This window comes from Tauraco erythrolophus, chromosome 10 (assembly GCF_009769465.1).
Source record: "Tauraco erythrolophus isolate bTauEry1 chromosome 10, bTauEry1.pri, whole genome shotgun sequence".
Lineage (NCBI taxonomy): Eukaryota > Metazoa > Chordata > Aves > Musophagiformes > Musophagidae > Tauraco > Tauraco erythrolophus.
The window spans coordinates 26,430,094-26,449,806 of NC_141474.1; the positions used below are offsets into that span (position 1 = coordinate 26,430,094).

At 43.1% G+C, this 19,713-nt stretch overlaps 1 protein-coding gene across 1 annotated transcript in view; it reads right to left on the reverse strand.

Moving 5' to 3' along the window:
- Positions 1-1,982: 1,982 nt before the first annotated feature.
- The window catches only part of TRABD2B (TraB domain containing 2B), a 292,368-nt gene continuing 274,637 nt past the window's right edge, over positions 1,983-19,713 (reverse strand). Inside the window, 1 exon segment of the mRNA XM_086617690.1 lies at positions 1,983-2,205. Within this exon segment, the coding sequence (XP_086473816.1) occupies positions 1,983-2,205 (223 nt within the window).

A 19,713-nucleotide genomic window follows, 5' to 3' on the forward strand; every position in this document is an offset into this window, starting at 1 on the left:
TGCTTGGAAAAAATAGGAGTAGCTTATAGCACTGTCTGCAGTACCCACTTAAACTGACCACAAATCGACACAACTTTCTGTCAAAAATAGAGAAAAGGCTGGAGGTCGTGGTGTGCAGTAAGTCAAAAAGAAATTACCTGTAATCTCCTTGGCCTTTTCAAGGAAATGGATTGGGATGCATGATGGAAAAGCTCGGTATTTCATCATAATTTCAAATAAAACGATGTGCCTTTTGTAGTCTAATTATTTCCTAATCTACTTTCCTGAATTAACTGGTACAATGACAAACAAACAGTGAATCCTAACACGTCTCACTGCAGAGACTTTAAGATTGCATGGAATCATCTCTCCAGTCCTGGAGACCATGCTGGAGGGCTGGTAGGAAAGTGGTATGACTGTTTTCAGTCAGAATTTTATCAATAGTATTATTATCATCAGCATGAGAACCTGGTATTTTTCTCAAGGTGGAAAATCACTGCTTTTTCATAAAGAAAAGTTTGCATTGTATTTTTCTGGTTTGAGTCTTCTTTTTTAACTAAGATGCTTTTGTCACATATTTTGGATTTTCGGTTTGTAGATGATTTAGAAAGAAAAACAATATTTTAAATAAAATTAATTTTCAGGTTGAAACTATTGTATGCTGAGGGATTTTTCATCATGTTTTGTTGGGGAAAAAAATCAATCTGCCTTATTAAACATTATAGTATTTAAGATGGACTTTTTTCCCCCCATAGATGTTGTTCTTTGCATTCATGAAAAGTAGCTGCTTGGAGAGGGAGCAAAGTTTTCAGTGAGTGTAAGGTGCCATAACTTTTCCACCTAAATCAACAGAGATACCGTAGTCTACAAACAGAGGGATGTTCTGTACATCTGCATGACACAGGGGTTAATTTGGTTCTTGTGGTCTTGAACATATTTTGGACAAGTCATAATTCAGCATGGAGATACCAGCTCTAAGCATCATAATAGCAAGATGAAGGGAAATTTGTAGATGTTTTTTCCCCTCCAGGTTGTCCATCTGCATTAGCACAACTGGTACAAATAAATTCTGCATTAGCAGGATACTACATCTTCATACCCTGTAGACAGACCAAGTTCTGTTTTCCCTTATGCTGGGAAAGGTTGTAGGCTTGTGTTTCTAAAAGATGAGGGAGAGGAGAAAATAATTCCAGTGGGATTAATCTAGACTTTATTAAGAAAACAGTGTCTTAATTTGTCTTAGCTAATGAATTAATCCCAAGGCAAAGAGAGAAATTGGTAATTTCCAAAGAAGTTAAATAGTTGAGTTAAAGACAACACGAGAACTTAGAGGGTTATCTCGACTAATGACTTACTAAGTCATATAAAAATAAGTGGGATTTTAGGTTGTAGCAGCTGACTTGAGTTAAGAATGCACCTATTTTTCTAATGGGCACAGGCCACAGAGATCAGGATCGGCTTTATTCAGTGTAAACTATGCTAACGAAATTAAAAAAAACTAGAATAAAGAAGTTCAGCAGACAATGTACTTATTGGACAGTTTCTGTAAAAAGTAAGGGTTAAAGAAACAAAGAAGCCATTCATTTGGTGTCAGAGTTGTCAGTTAGAAAACAAATATAGAAAACATTAATTTATCTGTTTCACCATCGCTACTGATTAATAGGGATGTTATTAACATACACAACAAGAAAAAATAAGTTTACCAGTCGAATAAATACATTTTTTCTTTTTCTTTTTTTTCTTTATATGAACATGTATATTTTACAAAACCCCATAGCACTATGGGAAATAAAGATCCTTCTACAAAAAGAAGATGTAAGTCAGTGTTACAATAAAGCTTTAGAGTTTCAAAATGTATCTGGGCAAAGAGATAAAATCAGCTAGAAGGCACTACTGATTCACTGAGAAGGTCCAGTTTGTAATTGTTGTTGTCATAACCTCCAATTCGTTCATAAATTATCTCTCTTCTCTATTCCAAGGGATTGCACGTGATACTAATATGGTCAGGAAGGCTGCAGTAGATTCAGGAGAAAAGAAGTTATGGCCATGCAGAGAGGACAAGTTATTGATGGCCATAAAAGGCTGGCTGAAGCTGAGCTTGTAGGCTGAGGCTGGGATGGGCGATCCGAACGCGGTCTCTGATCCAGCCGGTTTGAAATCCAAATGGGAGGTTTGACTGTGATGTAGCCATTGGTTATCCTGATATAGGAAGGCAACGTGGTGGTACTAAAAGAAAACACAAGAGAAGGAAATTAACAGGAGAAGCTTTATCTCCGTTTTGCGAGTCATCATCCTACGTGGCAGTAACGACAGCGATGACAATCACAATCGCTATTATTATTTGCACACGTTAGACGTGCAGGGAGATCCACAGCAGCTGGTAGGTGTGATGGTCTGGAAACAGCTCATTCAGGACGCCCCTCAGCTTCCAGCTGCTGGTAGAATATAGCCAAAGGAAGGATCACTCTTGATACATCTAGTTCATTGCACCCATTTTTAAAGTGTACACTGTTGGCCAGCATGACAGACTGCGACAGATGCATCTTTGTGCTGGCCCAGGGTGACACTGTTCTTATATTCTTACGCACCTTCTTGCCACTAAGGGTTTCAAAATTCGTCATGTCTCAGAGACATGTCTTACTCACCATGGACTGGATACTAAGTCCAGGTGGGGTCACAAAACATGTCCTTCCCCTGTTTCATAAGCCATAAAGAATTTCCCAGGATCCCCTTGCACATCTGATAACCTTCAGCACAGGAGACCAAGCAGCTTAATTTCTTTTCCTGGCTTTAAGACATTTTGGATCAAATCACAATGCCAAAACCAGACTCAGTGTGAAGTTTCCTTGTCTGAGGATTTGCCTCAATAATGGTGTGATTGCTTATTGATTGTAGCTTGAGTTAGGACTTTGATTTGAATGGGCAGGTTGGAATTCATCATGACTCCCATGACACTTAAGGTCAAAAAGGTCCTTTTACCATTGATTTGGAAGTTTCAAGTTGTAATCTCCATTTCATAAAATGCTTCCACTGCATCCGTTATTGGATGATCCATAATCCACCAGTTGTCACAAAGTAGCACAAGTCAGCATGCAGACCAGCGCAAGGTGGATTCTGGACTTAAAAACCAGGCATTCTGCTGCGGAGCAAGGAGAAATAAGACAAGCTCCCCTGAAAACAAGATGTGACACTAATACCTGCAGACTCCCTGTGTTCCTTTTTACATCTTCCATAAAGGGGATTTGGAGACACCGAAAATGACCACCAAATAATTTTTTTATGGGGTAAAAAGCTATGCAGTCCTATAAATATTTAGCTATAGTATCTGAGATACCAACCCTGGAAGAAAAAGGCTGTGTCTTGCATGATATCAGATAAAAAGAACAATACCTTGCTCCAGATTCATGCACAGAAATAGAATTCAGTAGGCTTTTAGTAGCACTTTTGTCTTTTTCTGCCCAAGCAATAACAAGATAGCTTTTAGCTCAGATTCTTCAAATGCGTTGGGTCAATCACAAACTGTAAGAAGACCAGAGTCCAACCCAGCTGGTTCACACAAACAGGGGTCAACATCAGATCCAACAGATAACCACTGCACATCACCCTTCACCTCAAGTTTTGGAATAATTAATTTTATTTCTTCCCTCGTCCTTCATACTGTCACAGCATCTTCTGGGGTAGGATAGTTGTTCTGCAGCTAGAAATGATCTTAACTAACGTGCAACAAATGAGAGTAAAAAGAAAAGGCAGTCTAGAATTAAAGACATGTGAATTACTTCATGGGAGCAGATAATCCATCTAACCAGTATTAGGTCTTTGACAGTGAGAAGTGGTGCTCATTCCAGACAAACAAACTGCTGTAAATAGAAAATTCTGAATGAAGCCTTGCTGGAGAAAGCTCTTAGCTAAATGGTGAGTGGTTGGTTTACATCTTGAACTGACGGTACAAGACACATTGCTTTAGAGCATCAAAACCGCCGCACTCGCTCACTACAAAGAGTTGATCTGGGATAAGCTAATGCTGCTGTTTCAAATTCGCCCAGCTTTTTTGAGCGGTTGGTTAATTTAGTGCTGGCAAGAACGATACCAGATTAGGCACTGTCTATCCAAGCTCCTGTAATATATGTAACACCAAGAATGAATGGCCTTCCCACAGTGCATAGAAAGCATCATTGAAGGATACTTCTGATAAAACCAGGTACTACACGCTCTGAGTAATTCAGCAGAAATGCAGTCATGCTCCAGCTTCTGATCCAGATCTCATTTATCCTGTTGAGTGATGCTGTGGTGTGCAGATCTGGCAACATTGCCAGCAGGATCACAATTCTGGGGTTTTTCTCCTGTACCAGTTTTCCCTAAGGTAAGTATGGGTAGGTGCTTGTACTCATCTTTTGGTTAGTTTGTCACTTTACAGAACAATACAATTTAGCCCTAAATTAAATTTTAAACCGTAAGGAGGGTCTGGTTTTCAATTCCAATTTAAAAAACATTGCCAAAATACCACTCAGACTTGCAGTTTGGGTGTATCCTGCTCCTGACGCATTCTATGACCTTGATCCTTCAGTAAGATTAAAATGTCCCTTACACAAACTGTCTTTCTGCACCTCAGGAATGTCTTGTGGGAGATGTTCGATGGAGGACATTGGCTGGCCAGGAACCCTGTTGAATAATCACGAGCCCATTCATCAGCCAACTACATCTAAGAGATTCCTAAAGCAGCCTTAAATCACCATTTTATGCTTCTGTATGATGTTTCTGCTTTCTAGTCAACTGCCAGAAGTGTTTTGTTGTTTTTTTTGTTGATTTTTTTTCTGTCCCTTGAAAACGGGTGTTTTTTGGGGAAAACCCCTCTACAGTTTACTTAAAACCCCAGAGTTTCCTGTCAAAAGACCTCAGAATTTCTGACCACTCTTCTCCTCAGTCCGCAAGGTCATTTTCTGTTCTCAAGACGTTAGATTTCTATAAAAGCGTCCTTGTTAAGATAAATACTGTTAGATGAGGTCGTTTGTTTTAAAAAAATCCTTAAGGGCTTTACAAGAACAGTGTGTTTCCATTAACATGTACAAAGCATGCTAATAGCAAACGAATCACAGTTTATCCATATAAGACATTTTCTTAAATGCAACTCTACTTCTAGCAGACTGCCAAGGTGGTTTAGAGATATTTAAAGAGAATGATTCCTTTTACCAAATGCTACAAAACTCCTTGTGAAACCTCTGGTCCAAATTTGTAACTAACTAGGTTGTTTCTATAGTGGACGGGGAGAGAAGCCTCTCCAGAAGGTGGTCCACCTCATTCCAGTGCAGGTCTCTAGGTGGCACTTACTCTTCCTAGGAGTCACAGAGGGCCCTAGACAGCCAGGTTAGATAATAATCTAATCTTAGAGGTGGCCCTGATGTCAGGAGATGACTTCTCCAAACTCCCCCTGAGCACATTTGCACGTGCACACAAGATCTCGCTGACCCTCAGCCCTTCCCTAAGAATGAAAGCAGCAGCAGAGTCCCCTGAACTCAACTGGAAACCTTCCATTGTCCTCAGGGAGGTTTTGATTATTCCTGAAATGAATACAGCAGAGAATAATAAAAATGAATCACAGATCTGAGGGATAATCATCTAAATTATTATCACACCTTCTCTTGCCAGCCCAGGATATTCTGTATTTCAGTCTTTTGTGTCTGATAAAAATATCTTTCATAAAACATTCCACATGAGCTGCAGCGAACAGGCAATCACTGTCTCCACTGTTCATACCTCTATTTTTTGCTTCTGTGTATGGGATTGTTTTAAAAATTTGGAAGACTCCGGGTATCTTTTAGCCAAATGACCTGCGGTATCGTATTCATGAGCTTGTACTTTTGATCAGATAACAGGGCAGTTTTTCAAATCAGTGCATTAGTCATACATTGTCTTACCATCATTAGAATGTGTAAAACTTTCCCAAAAAATGAGGCCCCAGGCACAGGCTTTGTGAATAGACCCTACTGAATCCAATTACATGATTCAAGTCCTCTACGCTGGGGGCATGCTGAAGCACCTTGATGATTTGGGAGCATTTTAAAACTGAAAAATAAAACAAATACACATGTAATCCTTTGGGGGAATTTCTGTTCTGGTTTAGCTTGCGAGGACGTTGCAAGGAGCTCACAAACTAATTTTCACTGTGACTTGGTTTATCCATATAAGAAGGGCTCATCTGACCACATGCAACACCACAGCAGAACGACAGAAGATAGGACCAGGAGGGACTTCCTGGTCCATCTGTCCCAAAAACAGGAACAAGATCTAAACCCCTCCTGACATTTATGTCTAATCCAGTCTCAAAAAAAACCTACCATGATAGCAATTCCAGAGTCTCTGCAGACATCTCTTCCAGCACTTCACCATTCCTGACGTCCAGAATTACTGCCTAACGTTTCACCAAATCTTCCTTGCTACAGGGCAAGTTCGTGACTTCTCCTGTCCCTATGGACAAGTTTATTACTTTCCTCTTCTCCACAGCCTTTCACATGTTTTGAAGACTTAACCATCTTTCACCTCAGCCTTCTGTCTTTTAAACAAATAACTCCTTCTGTCTTTCTCCACAAGTCCTGAGGTGCTCTCCCTCCATCCTTTCTTCTGCTCTCCCCTGGCTCTGCCTAGTTGATCTATGTCTTCTCTGGAGTGGGATGCTCAAAACTGGAAACAGTAGGTCTAGCTGAGATATTGCCAGTCCTATGCTTTGTGCAGTAGGTACTACTGCTTCTTTACTCTCAAAGCACAAGAAAGTGCATGAAAAACATGCAGTCACTAGGAAGATGGTCACTGCTTTTGGCTCCCAAAGTCCAAACTGCCTGTATGGTCTCCAGTAACTGTTCTGAAGCTGGTGGAAAATTTACAGTACCCTGAGGGGCTGAGGACCAATTGAATTATGGTGGTACTTCCATGCATTTTTAATCTGCTGCCATGTCTCAGTCCCAGCACAGTTTCTGTTCGGGGTGGAGGGAGGAAGTGACCCTTTTAAGCATAACTTACAAAGTGTTTGGGGATTTTTCTGGATCAAAGGAGCTACATAAACACATGACAACTATTTTTAATAAATGTAAACAAATGTGGACTCAGACAGCCTTTCTTACAATAGCATCTGATGAAAGCAGCTTATCAAGACAACGCGCCAGCATAGATTGAACCCTGAAAAATGCATGTTTCAATTGAAAATCTAAAGAGCTAGTAAATGGAAAGAAAATTTTTGAGTAAATACAATAATGGCTGTTTTGCATTTGTGATTTGATGGTAACCTTATGATGGCTAGGTTTTTCTTTAGTGATATTAAGCATATGCTTCCTGTTTCTTTTCAAGCAGATTTTGCCCTATTTTTTTTCCCTTTTCATTTAATGAACAGATGTGAAAGGAGTTGATCACATTATTTTTCTGGTGATCAGAAATAATGTTCTGCTAGTGAAGACAATTATTCTTGGAACTAACCAGACCTATTTATTCACCAAAATTTATTAATCAAGATTTGAAAAACACATCTGCCTAAAGCACTGGGACCAACCTGTTGCAGTATGCAAACAAGCTGGCTGGCAAGAAGTCTGACCCCACATTTGAAATAAAAGAATCAGTGCTCAACCAAAAGGAAAAAAAAAGAGTACACTGGGGGAAAAAAATTCACACTAGAAAAAAACACACACTAGAAATAAGTCACAAGGAGTTATCTGTGAAGACCACTAGAGTAACCTTTTAAAGGGAATGTGAAGTCCCTGTGTCCTGAAATCTTCATATTAGTATTTGATGTGTTTCTGGAAGGGACTCTTTAGATCAACACAGGCTCCATTCCCCCCAAGCTTCATCTATCCTTTCATCACTACCTTCCTTATGGACACTGTTCTTGCAGCCTGAGGAATAAATTCTGCAGGATGCTGAGTCTCCTGGTCCCAGGCTAGCAGGACACTAAGCACTGCAAGCACACAAGTGCTCCAGCAAGGCTAGTATTCACATACCTACAACTCAGCGCGTTCTAAAGCCCTTTGTGGGATCAAGGCCAAGAGGCTCATGCTTTTGCAAGGTTCAGTTCATTAAAAAAAAAAATAACCCAACCTGGATCTGATTAAGGAATCCAGTTTTGGTCCAAGGAGGCCACTACTTATTTGCAGTAGTGTAGTAAACCGCCTTTGCATGTCTGAATGAGTAAGCAATATCACACACCGGTTTGTGGCCAAGAGAGAAGACAGGGAATGAGCCAAAGAAGAGCCTTATCTCTACTCTTTTCCCTTTACCCGAGAGTTACTGGGAGCCCAGATCTTTGGCCGTTTTCCATGCTGCAAGCATCCACCCTCTCAGCGAGCAGCACAGCCACAGAGTCGCAGGAAGGGAGCTGCAGCCACACCATCCACAGAGGGGTCAGGCAACAGCATCAGGAGCATTTCGACAACCCGTCGCTGTCCATCTGAGCTCTCCTTCTGAGGAGACTTGAATGGGAACCATCCTTCCACCTGAGTGGAACGTCAAGCTCTGATCCAGCTTTATTTCAATGCCCTAACTCCTCTGGAGACTGACAGTGAGCAATTCCTCTCCTTGAAAGGGGCACTTGTGGGCCTCTGACCCCCGTGCAGAGGCAGAGGGCAGTGCCCGTCTGCTGATAGAGGTCTATTCCCCAGCCCTGCTTTTTATTAGGACCGTGTCTGCCATGGCTTATCTCTAGGAAAAGAAGAGTGTATTGACAAAAAGAGGGAAAGGGAAGCACAAGTTTCACCAGGCAATGGCTCTGAAAGGACAGAAAGCTGTGAACAAGCATGCCAGGACCCCAAGCCACCGCTGTCACCACGTGCTGAAGCGCAAGAAGGGTGGTGGTGGGCAGCAGGACACTGCACACAAGGATGAGATGCGTAGGGGGACGAAGGGAAGCAATGAGACACATTCACCTCCTGAACGCGGAAGACAGGCTGTCAGCAGCACTTGCTGAAGGTGCCATCAAGGAGAGTCATGAGCGCTCCTTCAGGTGCTCTGGCCTTTAATAGGATTTAAAGGGTGGGATTAATTGCAGCTGTCAGATGCAGGCTTGTGGTTGGAGCTATTCAGCTGTGTTCCCACTACAGTTTGTGGTGAACAAGATGTCTCCAGAGGACAATCTTTTTGCCCCGAAGACATGTCTCTAAGGTAGGCAAGATGAGCTGCTTCTGAAGATCTCCATCTCTGGAATTCAGGTCTCCTGAACCCCAGCCAAGCTCTAGCCCCAGTGAAGGCTTTCCTAAACTGGGATGGGGCTGCAGGGTGGAGAAAACTGCTGATTCTGCAGCACGAAAAGCATCAGCTGGCAGGAAGGCAGATCCCCTCTGCAGTACTATAGATGCTCCCAACAACGGGCACAGCAGGGCTTCAGCCTGCTGTCCCCTCTTTAAGCTCTTGGCTTTCAGCTTTGACATGAAGGAGGAGAGGGTGGCTCACTCGTATCAGGGGCTCCAGGGAGGTCCCGGTGGTATAAGCAGGAGGAGACTCAATGCTGAAATGCAGCTCAAATGCTTTTGGTGCAGTTTAGACCCCCTCTGGATGGGCCATGGGCTGGATGCCAGGAGATTTGGTCTTTATCCTCATGTCACCCACCAAGGAACCATCAAAACCTTGTTAAATCACTTCTATTACTCCCCTGACTCTGATCTGAGTCAAGACCTTGAAGTGTGAGCATGACACCACCGGTGTTAACCCAACCTGAAGCGTTTCACATGCTCTCGCTGTGAGTTGCAGGTCCCGGTTGCCCAGGCCACCTGCAAAATACCTCCATGATGACAATTTCAGCCCTGGAGTGACACTGACCTGCAGCGAGGCTGAGCGCTACAGGGGCATCCTAAAGCCATAGGTGGGTTGTGTTGTCAAGGCAAAGTGTATCATCTGCTGTGGCGTCAGAGGAGGGGACGGGGATGGGGCAGGAAGGGATGGGGGCAGAGGGGATTGCTGCATCAGAGACAGGGGAAAGAGGAGGAAAGGAGTTTTCTGTCACAGCAATGTAGCCTGAAGGTCCCCCACGCATGGGGACACAATGATGCGAAGGTGGACATGAGGATGCATCTAGCAGGTAGGGAAGCAGCAGGTGAGAGACAACTCCAGCACAGCCCAAGGACCCTTATCTGAAGTAAATTTTCAGTGCATGCGAAAGTTTCCTGCACCTTGCAGTCAGGTTTGGCTTTCCCCCATCCCCAGAGCAGACTGGGTATGGCCTTTTTCAACCTCCTACCCTGAAGTCCTTCAGGAAAACCCTGCAAATACAAATCCTGCACCCACGCATGTGGCAGTGGCAGCATCAGGCCCACCGCTGCTTTCCAGACAACTGCAGAATGGTGTAAAAACACAGAATGTTGTAAAAACCAATAACCTTTGAAGCACACCCTCTGAGTAATTACCCTGTTCCCATCTAATGACTTAAAGATGTTATATTCCTCTCTGATTTGGCAACAACAAAGATTTCGACCTTATTAAAACCAGCCCATCAGGAAACTACATGTCATCCTTTTAAAAAAAAGAAAAAAAAAAGGAAAGAAAAGAGGAAAAAACCCAAAGAAATGAAATTCTTTAAAATCCCTGTGAACAATAATTCAAGATACTGTAGCTGAAGACCCATGATTTGTTGTAGAGTGTCTGGGTGGTCCTGAGGCAGGAGATGACAACATTAGCTCTTTCCTTTGCCCTTCTAAGAAATGCTTTGATGATTCTCTAATATCCTAAGAATATCCTCCCGTGATTCTGCACTGGGACGAGGTAATCACAGAGCCGGGATAATGCATCCCAGTTTTACCCAGAGCCTGGCCTTTGCTCAGAGGGAATAGCTCAGAGCCCTTTGTTTCACCAGTTCTGCACTGACATCTGAGCCAGGACGTGTTCATGATAGTTTAAATAGTGATGTGGGCTGAAAAACATCCACAGACTCACCCCCACCCACTGCACACATCTGGCTGTGTACCTGATTTGTATGCGCAATTAAGGCACTCATCATCACGGCTCAAATAACCAAGTGCTTGTTTCACTGGTCCTTGGACGGATAATGATGGCAGTTTTTACAGCCAAAGTAAGCAAGAACATCAAGGGTGCATATGCAGATGGGCTTAGTATTGTAAAAATCTTGCCGGTGATGCAACTGTGAAAATTTTTGGGCAACCTGCTGATATACAAGATGCGAAGAGTTCAATTGATGGTGCTGTGATCACATGGTTTCGAACCAAATCCCAAGCAGGAGCAGAATCTCTCTCTTTTGTCTGTATTTTCCAAACTGCCTGCTCTCAACAATACAGCTCCACATGAAAAACAATTTGCATTTTTGGGGTGGTCAAAATCATAATCCACATTTTATGTCTTGGGCTCAACCTTTCGATTAACCAGACCCAGGGTGACTCAGTCTGCCCTTTCCTATGTGAACTCCAGTGTTTGTTTGGCATTGTGTGGGCCCGATGGCTCAAATATTTTTTGCAGATGCACAGAATTAACCATGCATGTTTAGATGTGCTTGGGGAACACATACATTCATGGAGATGTATATATTTGACCTTGTCACTTTCTTGTTACACGCTGTAAAAGATATCGACTTTCCCCTCCAGATTTTAAAATGATTTAGAATAAGCAGTAGTGGGGAAATACCTAAAACATCCTGTCAAATTAACTATTTTCTCCAAGACTGTTCTCTAAGACACGCAATTATTTCAGCAAAGAAGATGCCTGTGCAATGTATTAAGGAACACAATGAACAACCAACACATAAACTGGCTTAAGTGGATGTCCAATACACCGCATTTTTCCATTTGATTTTGATTTTCTTTTTCCTTCTCCCTGTTCTTTTTCCATCTGAGGGTAACAGCTTTTCTCTCCGCTTAGTCTGTATCACATTTTTCTCTCTAATTCACTGGGCTCGCTTTCCTGCTCACTGCTTGTATTTTTCCAGTGTCTCTCTTAGTAAGAATAATTAAGGTTGGGTCAGATCTTTGAACCTGTTATTTGGAGCGGTATTGAATTCAAGCTTGTTCCACTAGCAAAAGCACTGGCTGCTTCTTCTTTCCAACACTCACTCTCAAAACAAAACAAAAAAAGGTTCATAGGACATAGCTACCAGGCAGAAATGCCAAGGACATTAAATTGCTGCATTGCCCACAAGGTTTGAGTTCCTCCTGCTGCTTGCAAAGCAACTACGGCGACACCAGTTACGGCATAAACTCCTTCTCCCTAAGCACTTCCAAACCCTTTGAAAGCCCGGAGATGCCGCTGGTGGCCCACGACAAGCTGCTTACTGGCCTGCAAGGCAGAAAAGCTGCAAAAGCTTTCCTTGCTGGGTGTCACAACCGGCACCCTACAGCAGCTCTGCAGAACTGAGCTTTTGGGAGCACGGTCCGCACCACGTCTCTCCACGGCCGTGCTGCGTGAGGCATCCCTGACACCCAGCAGCTCCCAAGCACTCGGCTCGGCTCCCTTGCCCTCCAGCCTCCTGGGCTCAGGCCCCAGGTATAAGGCTTACTTTGTTCAGTTAAATTATTCAGGAATTGTAAAGAGGAGATCTGAGTGAAATTGGAATTTGGCCTGGCATTTTCATAATTGCAGGAACTCAGCTTTTATAGCATTAAAACCATATGAATTTAAATAATTCCTACTTCTCCTTCATCCCAATGAGTAACTGGACTTAGACCACAGCTGCCCTTTGGGGTCCTGTGCTGCTCGAGAGTCAGGGAATGAAATTTCCTCCCCTTTCACTCTACAATGAATCTGTCTTCTTAGATAAAGCTGCTACCACACTGTAACTCCAGTTAAACCTGCTTATAAACCAACTGCCCACCACAACAGTAATGTCATCTTCATTCCTGTCATACTTTTCTTCACTTAATTTCACAGGGTGTGAAACACACTGCTCAGAAGGGGAATAGCAGAACTAGAAGTAAATCCCACATCCCTTACCCTTTTCCTTTGGGCTAGCATTGGCAGTGTTGTGTGTTTGCATTTCCACTGAATTTTGAAGACATTTATTTTACTTTACGGTAACTTGAGTGCCTTCTCTGGAAGATGAAGTTTTTTACATTTTATGGATTTTATGTAGCTCTGCTACGCCTTGAGCTTTACCTTGAGGAACAGCAGGTTTGCTTTAGGGCTTAGACACTGCTAGATACAAAGGTCACTCAAATATATGCAATAAGTCCAACTTAGGGTTGCAGTGTATGAGATGAAGGTTTGTGCTGGCTTGTAAGATGGCCAGTGATCTCTTCACCACATCTGCATTCCCCTGGGGCAGAGGCAGCCAGCCATTAACGCAGCAAGCAGTGTCCTGTCAGAGGTCCCATCTTCAACCCAAACTCAGCTTTTGACATGACTCTAACAACTTTTCTCCCTGAAGGGGTGCAGTCAAGGAGCAGCCATGGCATGGATGGGTCTCTGCTGCTTCTGTAGCCTGAGCAGTGGGGAAGCGCCTTGCTCCTGACCCCAACAGCTCCAAACCTCATGTGCACGGGGGACCAACCTCCCTGCGGGGTCAGTGCTGGCTGTACCATCAGTGGAACCTAGGAAGAAGATGGAAACAGCCACATTTTGTCAGCCGAGCAGTGCTGTAAGTCAGCAGTCTGACTGTGGAGCTGGCCACCCCCTCCATAGGGAACACACAACACTTGCTAAGGGAAAAGCTTCTGTATCAAGAATTGCAATTTAGGGAGAGCAAGTACTTTACCACCCACTTCTGCGTTTAAGGAATCCAACTCCCCTGGGCATGAGCCCACTTAGCACTTCTTACAGTGCCTGCCCCTGCACCAGCCTCCCGAGTGGAACACAAACCCAAACAACAGCGGAAAAGCGCTGCTGTGTATTGGATTTTCTCTGCCTGTTAAACCAGACAACTTATTTTTCAGCTGAGTGAATGTAAAGAGTTTTGTGGAGCTGTGTTAAAGTGCACTTCAGATTTAGAGGAGTTCCCTTCACCTGAGGGTACTTGGTTCATTTTCCCTTCTTATCTGTTTGATAGGAGCCAGAAATATGGTTTTATTTCTTGTCTGTGCGATAGACAATATGCCAGGATAGTTAAAGGCTCCAAGGAGCCAATCCTCACAACATCTGGCTAGTGAAAGCCCTGGATATGGAAAATATAAATGTCAAGGCTTATATTTATGAATTGGAAGGGCCATGATGACATCTGCTAACAAGCTTTCTCCCGGAGCCCATTTGCTGTACATGGTTCTTCACAGGCAACAATAAACACGAGCACGGATCACATCCATGGTTCTGCCCTTCCTTTCGGTCGCCGCAGGAACACGCACTCCAATAACACACAAACGCTCTGTTCTCACAACACAGAAATACAAGTGTTTGCAAACCTCACAGCAAAGCTCTTGCATACCAGACCACAGTAGGATACGCTGCTGGAACAGACTAAAAATAGTTGGAGACAAAGCCTTGCATTACCTCAGAAGAGAGTCAAACTCATTTAGTGTTAACTGTTTTGGGGGAGTAAGTGCCCTCCTTTTTTGCCTCGCTGTAGAGGAGACTTTTTGTACTACAGGTCCAGTCGTGAAACCTTATTTTTATGACTGAGTAGCTCTGCATGGGAATCTCAAGACTTAAAGAGAGTCTACTTCGTTCACTCGTGATAGCTCAATATTAACATTAAAACAAGCTGTAGGTAAAATGAACTTGCTTCTCTATTTGTACCACAGGCAACTTTTCTCCAGCTTAATGCCAACTGTAAGCGCATTTCTGCTGCCTGAGAACTAAAAAATTGATCCAATGCGTAAGTATAAAGGTTTTGCTAACGACTTCATTATTTTAAGTGTCTAGACAACAGTTTGCCCTCAACACGTCCCCAGTCCTTCTGGTGTCGGCCCTGGTCACAGAGACTGCTCATGAAGCTGCCAAGTAGTCAAGAGAAGGAAAAACATCAGCAGAAAGAGCCTGGACTGCTTTACCATGTCCACGAATTCAGCAAAGAATAAATGAAGCCAATGCTGACTGTCTTGTCCAGTTGGCAGCGTCCTTGGCCACACCTGCCTCTGTGTGAAAATGGTGGGAAAAGCAAAATAGATGAAATAAGACGGAGGAGGTCTATCACCTGGTAAAAAAATGAAGAAGGATGCCTAGCTATGCTTCCTGCCTACTGCAGTCTGCTGTAATGCTGGATGGCAAAGACATGCTAGCTATGAGACATGCCCCCATCTCAAAGAGGCTCTGCTGAAGGCTGTAGGCTCCAAAAGCCCATGCTTTGATTGGCATGGACTGACTGCAAAGTGAAGTGCGGTGTTTGCAGGATCATAGCCTCCTGCGAGGTGAGCTCAGAGAGGTGGAGGTGGGTGCAGAGGTCTGTGGATGAAGATGGAGATGCTGGAGGCTTCCCTTTCCACTCCTTGCACCAGGGCCCATGCCAGACACGTGCAGCCGGAGTTGAAAAGGGCAGGTAGAAAGAGTATAGGAGCAAAAGGAAATTTAAGCAGAAAATGGAGAACCATGGGACTGAAAAGTTAACAGGTTGTCCAAGATCAAGAGGAGTCCTGGCTCTGGGTGAGGAAACGCGACTGTGCTGGCTGAGAAACAGTGGAACAAGTGGGGATGTGCATTATCATAACTCAGCAGCTGCTCCTTCTGGAAACTGAATCCTAACCATACATTTGTTCATGCTGCATCAGACACATCTTATGAGGCTTAACAAAGCTTGCACTGGCAGGGCTATGTTCAGCCCAAGTCAGATATACTCCAAACCGGGGCAGACACAAATATAAAATAATGGGCTATCTTTACTCAACACATGTCAAAGGAGAAGTAGAAAACAAGAAAGCAAGAGAAATCTCTTAAAAGGTTCCATAAAACATCCTGCATTGTATTTTCAATTTTCATCAGCATTGAGGAGGAAGGAGCAGAAGGTGTTCTTGGATATCCAGTGCTGAAAAATACCTCACTGTTCAAAAACCCTACATTTTGTGTGTTCCAATTTTTTTTACTTGCTTGCCTTAAAAATATGGATTTAATATTCATGATGGATTTAAACATCACGAAAATAAAATACCTAATGCATTACCAATAAAGAATTTAGTTTCATGAAATAAAATTGAAATCTCTACACAAATTATGTCTCTATTTCCAAGAGACTTCTGTATTCTTTATCTTTAATGATTTTTTTTTCAGGTATTTATAGCTTTCATTAAAATAGGGTATGCATACTGCTTCACATTAATTGTTCATAGTGGTTGTGTGACACTTAAGCAATAGTGAAGGTAAATATGCAAGGCTTTTACTTATTTTTTTTAAGTTTATCTATGTTTGTTTCATCACACAGTGGCAGCATGTTATAGAGAACATCAGCAACATTCAACTGTATAAAACCAGCAGAATGAAGTAAAATGTACAGATCTTTTTGCGCGTGCAGCAGGTGAAAGTGTGGCTGCACATCTTTTCAGCCCCATCTGGAAGACAACAAATTAACTCTTTGACTTTACAAGGGGAAAGGAGTTATCACTCATGGCCAGCTGACAGGGAGAGTCTATTAGCATGGAGATGCTAGAGCTCTGGACACGAATGTCAGGACTTCCCATCCGTTACCGCGATGCACAAGAGAGTTGTGTGCTGAGCCCAAGTTTCACAGCTTTAATTAATATGTTCTGTGCACTCTGACCAACCTGATAATCCAGGAAGCCTCAATAAAAACCACCTAGGGAGGGAGGATATGTCATCACTGTATCATATGTTACAGTCGGGAGATTTACCTCTTTATTTATCCTGCACGGAGTTACTCCATGCTGTTATTTTACTTCCACTGGAGAGCTTGTGCATCTGGGGCTGTGCAAAGGACACGATGAAAGAATCACCAGCGTCGGTCCTTGTTTAAAGGATGCTTCAAGCCATTTGCCCATCTTAAAGGGGGATCAAATGGAAACGCTAAGGAACTAAGAAGGGGAAAAGGGGAAAACGCACTATTCCCCACGCTTTGCTCTCTGCTCAGGGGGAGCTGAGGACTTCTTCGCAGAAGCAAGACTGCATGTTCGAGAGAGACGTGCAATGTGGGGAGAGAGAAGGACCATCTGATGCGCTGCTTCACTGCCTAATATGTCATCTTCTGACCACTGTATATCCATCAGAGTTCATAAAAAGTGGCAAACAGAGCAGATTTCAGGCCAGTTCAAGATGCAAAGGTTCAGCTTCCACTGAGGAACCAGGAGGGAACATTTGCCCAGGAGGTTTTTTGAGACCACTCAGCGTGACAGAAGGGTCTTGTACTCAAGCTGTCAAACCATGAGATTTTTCTAATGAGTAGATATTTGTATGCCATGCCACGAAGACTGGAGGCAGTCACTGATAGAGACTGTGATCAAGAAAATTTCCTGAAAAGGAAATCCTGCTGGGAGAACAGTGAAGGAAATGGTAGACAGAAGTGCTGGAAGAAAGCCAAGGGGCCACACAACACAGTTGAGCCCCAAACAGCAACGAGTTCTGGCAAGGGAGAGAAGGTGGGACTCCAACGCACCTATGCTCCCGCTGTTTCTGGCTGCTGGAGCGATCCCTTTGGGAGTCAGGTTCTCTATAACAAGTTAGAAAGGTCCTGAAGCTGCATCCTCATCCTCAGTTGAACACAGGGCAAATAAATGCAATGGTGACAACAGCTTACTCGGCTGAACGGAGACAGGCTGGAGGAGGGAGTGATCCCCCCTCCCCATGAGCATCAGTAGGTATTCACTCTCCGAGCAGTATCCTTACCAGGGAGGTGGATAGAGTAATTTAAACAAACAAGGCCCCAGTGATGGAAGTTTCAAGCTCAAAGCTACCATATGGAGGGAAATCATCTGACCACAATTTACCTGTTAGACTTCAAAAGTGTCTAGGTCTCCTCTAAAGAAAAGCAGCCTTTTCTTTAATGAAGTTAAGTACTGTATTTCAGCACCGTGTGTTGTGAAAAGGAAGCAATTTGGATTCATTTACTGAAATTTACCTTTCAGATGCAGTTAAGTGAAATTAAAAGTTTGTCTGAGTTGACAGAGTTCTGTTTTCTATCACTGCATTGTCTTGAAAGAAAGGATAACAGGCTAAGTGCTTAAATTCCATCCAAACTGATAAGGTTCCCTCTGTACAGGCGCACTTAGTGAAGTTTATTATACATTGTCTCCCTTCATCCATCACTGGCATAACTTTTTTTTTTTTTGGCCTAAAATAACTGTTGCTTCCAAAAGAAATTGATATTTGTGATGTTATTGCATTCACCTGGGGTTGAATAGTCAGCACTAGGCTATCAGAGAAGTGCCATTTCCAATTACAGGGGGAATTCATTTCATTTCCCACTAATGGCAGGTTTTGCAGGGCTGAGCTTACATTTGGGACAAGAATTTCTTCTCTTCTCTTCTGATAACAATTCTCTTCCTTTCATTTCTTTCCTGTGCAAGCAAAGCATCAGTGTGTCCTCAGTGTTTTCCCAAACCCTATCTTCACCCAGATCTCCTCGGCAGTAGGAACAAACCTCTGAATTCACCCCTAACATCCTCTCTAATTCTTTCTTCTCACCACTGTATTTCTCTCTTTCCCACCTCCCAGCTGCCATTGCTCCTTCCAAACTTCACACCTCCCAAAACACCCTGCCAGCTACTAACTACCCTCCATCTCTCCCTTTTCCCCAGGAGCTGTAACGCTCCTCTGGACCAGCTGGAAGAGGTTCTCTGTTGTCTTGGGTGGGTTTTCTTTATAGCCTTAAACTGTTTGCCTGCTAGAACGAAGGTGTGATCCTGATCTGGCCTTCACTGACTTCTCTGAAACGTCACAGACATTTCTTTATTCTTTCAATTTACTGAAGAGCTCATTGTGAAGAGCTAGTGAATGATCTGTAATTAATTATATATATTACAAGGGGAAGCTTAGCTAACACAGTGTCAACAGGAACAATAACACACTGTATGCCAGACTGCAGCCTTCCAGCCCAGGAGTTTTGCCTCCGCTCCCTGCTGCCCCAGCTGGCTTTTGGCTAAAGGAGCTAGCTAGGGTTTAAGTTTGGTTTAAGTTCAAATTCCTCCCAAAGGCAGACTTCAGAGCTGCACATTTCTGCAAAATCAAGTAGTTAAAGAAAAAAATCCCACTATTCGAAATCTCCATTTAGTTTTGATTCTTGATGAACAACTTCAAACACAAACTGCAGCCAGGCAGGACTTTTTCATTCTGTTTAGATTTTGGGGGAAGGAGGCAGAAGGGAGAGGAAACCACACATTTCATCAGCATTTTTTATTTTTTAATAGCCTTCAGTGTAGCCGATTACCCTGGAGACCAGCAAATCTTAGCTCTGTCAAAGACAGGGAGAAGACAGAGCAGAAGCTTTCTCATCCTCCACAGCGGTACTAACCCCCCAACACACAAATCTAAACATCATCCGCTCAGGGCTGTCAACTCAAATGCCTCAGCTGTTAAGACAGAAGAAAAAGGAAAGGACGATCTCCAAGGTATAAGTGAAAGTAAATACTAATAATGATGTGTGACATTAAATGATGACTCATTTTTCACGAGGCCATTTCAGATTGTAGCTATAACCTCAGATCAGACCAGAACGACTGTGTGACCTGAAGTCTTAGTGGAACCATTAATTACGGATTTCCTGGCTTTTATAGGTTGAAGTCAGACCTTTGATGTTCCTTTAAGATTGTTCTCCTGTGTTCATTTCCTTTGTTTCTGTGTTGGTAGCTTAAAAAAACACCCCAAGATTTCCATGGAAGTGTATGAGATAGCCTAGAAATGCATAGTCCCTAAAAGCCCTGCAACTCATGGCTCATAAAGTCCTCTAACCTACAG